A 2,948-nucleotide genomic window follows, 5' to 3' on the forward strand; every position below is an offset into this window, starting at 1 on the left:
CCTCTCCCTCTCCCCTCCTCCTCCACAGGCCGCTTGCTCCTTCCCCTCCCCCACACTTGACTTTTCCCTCCCGGTCCGCCATGGGTCGCCGGTCACCGGTATCGCCGGGAGCTGGCCCGCGCCCCCATCGGGCCGCTAGCGTCATGGGCATCCTTCTGTTGCTTGCACTGGCGACAATGGCCGCAATGATTGGCCCAGTCACGGCTGCCTTCTCGGGCTCGACTTCTGCCTCCTCGCCGGATGCCCCCTCGGGGCCTGATTCCGGCTCCATCCCCGCCGATTCATCGGCCTCATCTTCGGCTCCGGCTTCCTCGCCGGGCTCTTCTTCGGGCTCGGCTCCGGCCTCTTCGTCCGGGTCCGTCTCCACCTCGACTTCGGGCTCGATGTCCACCTCAACCTCGGGCTCGATGTCCACCTCAACCTCGGGCTCGATGTCCACCTCAACCTCGGGCTCGGTGTCCACTTCAACTTCGGACTCGGCCTCCTCCTCTTCCTCCGGGAGTCCTCCTCCGAGCCAGGACCTTGCCTGGGCGGACTTCCACATCTCCGAGGAGCTAAAGAAGCCCCTTTACCATATCACCGACATGCCGCTGATCATTCACGCGGTGGGCATCCCCTTCAATGCCTTCCCTCAGCAGTGCGCGCCCCCCCCCCCCCTCCGACTCCCATCCTTGCTTCCTCCTTGGCCCTTCTGCTAATCCCCCTCGTCCGGCTTGCACTCACCGTGGGCTTCCCTTCGCCCTTTCCCCCACACAGAGAGTGCCCGGATGCCTCTCTCACTTGCGCGGCGGCGGTCTTCCTTAAGATCGAACAAATCGAGTGCCCGAACCAAAAGGCCGACCCTGTGGCTCTCCTGTCCGGGGAGGCGGCCACCTGCAGCCCGATCATCTTCCACCTCTTCGGTCTGCGCTATTGCCAGCCATTGGGCGAGTAGTGCGTGGTCTTTGCTCTTTTCTCACCTTTTTTTTCCTCCACGTACATGTGTCCATGTGTATTGGACCCCTTCTCACATTCCCCCCCCCCCCCCTCACATGCGCGCGTGTGCTCGCCACAGCTACCGGTGCATTGTCCACAAGTCGGATCTTCACTCGCCAGACACCCCGACTCCGACCCCGCCGACTCCGACCCCGCCGACAGCCGCGACGATGCTTGCCACCTCCCCTCCGCCCAGCACTCAGGCTGCCTGTCTGCCGGGCGCCAACGACTGTGTGCTGACTCGCGCTGCTACCCTTCGGATTGTTGTCCCCGCGTACGTCAACGTCCCTCCTTCTCTCGACCTCTTTCTCCCTTCACTTGGACACTCACACCCGGGCTCCCCTCCTTGCTCTCGCTGCTTCTCGCGGCTGGCGCATACATCGGGACAGTCATGACGTGCCCCGGCACATTGGCAAGTTCCTCATCTCGGCTGCCGTGTCGCCGGATCCCACCCAGTTGCCTGATCCGAATAACCCCTTCCCTCCCAAGGGCGAGCCGATGGATGAGCGCATCGCCACCTTCACGGCCAACTTTGTGGATGTCTACAACTTCCCGGTCGAGTTTGAGTACTTTGTGGAGAAGTGCGTGGCAGCCGGGCACAGCAGCACCCCCCTACTCTCCGCTCTTGCGGCATTCTTCCTGTTCTCGTTCACTAACACCCCCCCCCCCACACACACACACACACATCCACACATCCACACACATCCACTTTATGGCCTGGCTCTCTCCGGTCCGCCTGCCCGACTCTTTCCCCCTTGCAGCCCCCGGTCGTATGACGCAATCATCCGCATCACCAACATCGTTTCTTGGATTGGTATCGCGGTCAGCTTCATTCCTCTCATCTTCTTTGTCCTTGTCTTGTGCGTACCTTGCCATTGCCGGTTTCGAGGCCTGCCTGTTTGTTTGTTCGTTCGTTGGCGCCTCGCCTTGTGCTCACTCGCTGCCCATTACGTCGCGTACAAAACCCCGTAGCTATTTCGACGTTCGGCTGCCGCTCGGGCTGGAATGAATTGCGCTCCTGGTCGTGAAGGACAGGCGAATGATCGGTGGGGGCATTTTCCTCGGACTGGCATCCTGCCGTCTGGCCTGTCCTCCTCCCTTTTCCTTCTTTCTCTCTTTTCTTCTTTGCTTTTAGCTTCCCCCCTTCCCTCCCCTTTCTCTCTGCCAGCCGGAAGGGGTCGGCCCCAATAATAGAACGTCCTCCCACGGTCTCCGCTTTCTTGGTGGTGGATGGGCGTGTATGTGTTCGCGGGACCTCAGCTGTATCTGTGTGTGGGTGTGTGGATGTGCACTTGTGCGTGTACGCATGTACACCTGTGCGTGTACGCATGTACACCTGTGCGTGTACGCATGTACACCTGTGCGTGTACGCAAGAGCACATATTTACGAGGGTGCCAGATAGGGCAGAAAGGGAGAGAGGAGGAAAAATATAGGAACACAAGGGGGCTGCCACGGAGGCAGGACAAGGTCGCGCCGCGAAGGGAGGCCGAGAGGGAGCGCGCATAAAAAAAAAAGAGCATCCAACCTAGGGAGCCCCAAGTATGGGGGACGGAAAAATGGCCCGGCTCCCGTGCCAGAACTCGGCATGCCCGCCCGGGAGCGAGAGGACGTTTCAGCGGATGGGAGAAAATGCTGACCTCGCCAGAGTGCCATGTTCTGGACCGTTAGTTTTATTTAATTTTTTTACTTGTGCAGATAGCCGACCTTCTTGTCGGGCATCCGCACTCGCACCCCGCATCCGCCCCCCCCCCCCCCCCCCCCCCCCCCCCCCCCCCCCCCCCCCCCCCCCCCCCCCCCAGTGAAAGTCTCGCAATTTGCGTCAGGTGGCATCTTCCGCCCCTCCCCGGCCCGCACACCTCTTCTGCTTGGCTGGCCTGAAGGGTCCTTCGGATACCGGAGCACGTCCCGACCCCACTTTGACGTACTGCCCCCCTTCTCCCTTGCCTCCTCCCCCCCCCCTCTCCCGTCGACC

The 2,948-nt window shown here is 61.5% G+C and overlaps 1 protein-coding gene across 1 annotated transcript; it reads left to right on the plus strand.

Moving 5' to 3' along the window:
* H696_00854 (hypothetical protein) lies at positions 1–2,234 on the plus strand. The gene is made up of 6 exons (XM_009494739.1): positions 1–637; positions 757–933; positions 1,055–1,249; positions 1,365–1,556; positions 1,737–1,835; positions 1,948–2,234. Exons 1-6 carry the CDS (start codon positions 81–83, stop codon positions 1,982–1,984), a joined length of 1,257 nt encoding a protein of 418 aa, XP_009493014.1. The 5' UTR covers positions 1–80; the 3' UTR covers positions 1,985–2,234.
* The last annotated feature ends 714 nt before the right edge of the window (positions 2,235–2,948 follow it).

Source organism: Fonticula alba, assembly GCF_000388065.1.
Source record: "Fonticula alba strain ATCC 38817 unplaced genomic scaffold supercont2.1, whole genome shotgun sequence".
Lineage (NCBI taxonomy): Eukaryota > Rotosphaerida > Fonticulaceae > Fonticula > Fonticula alba.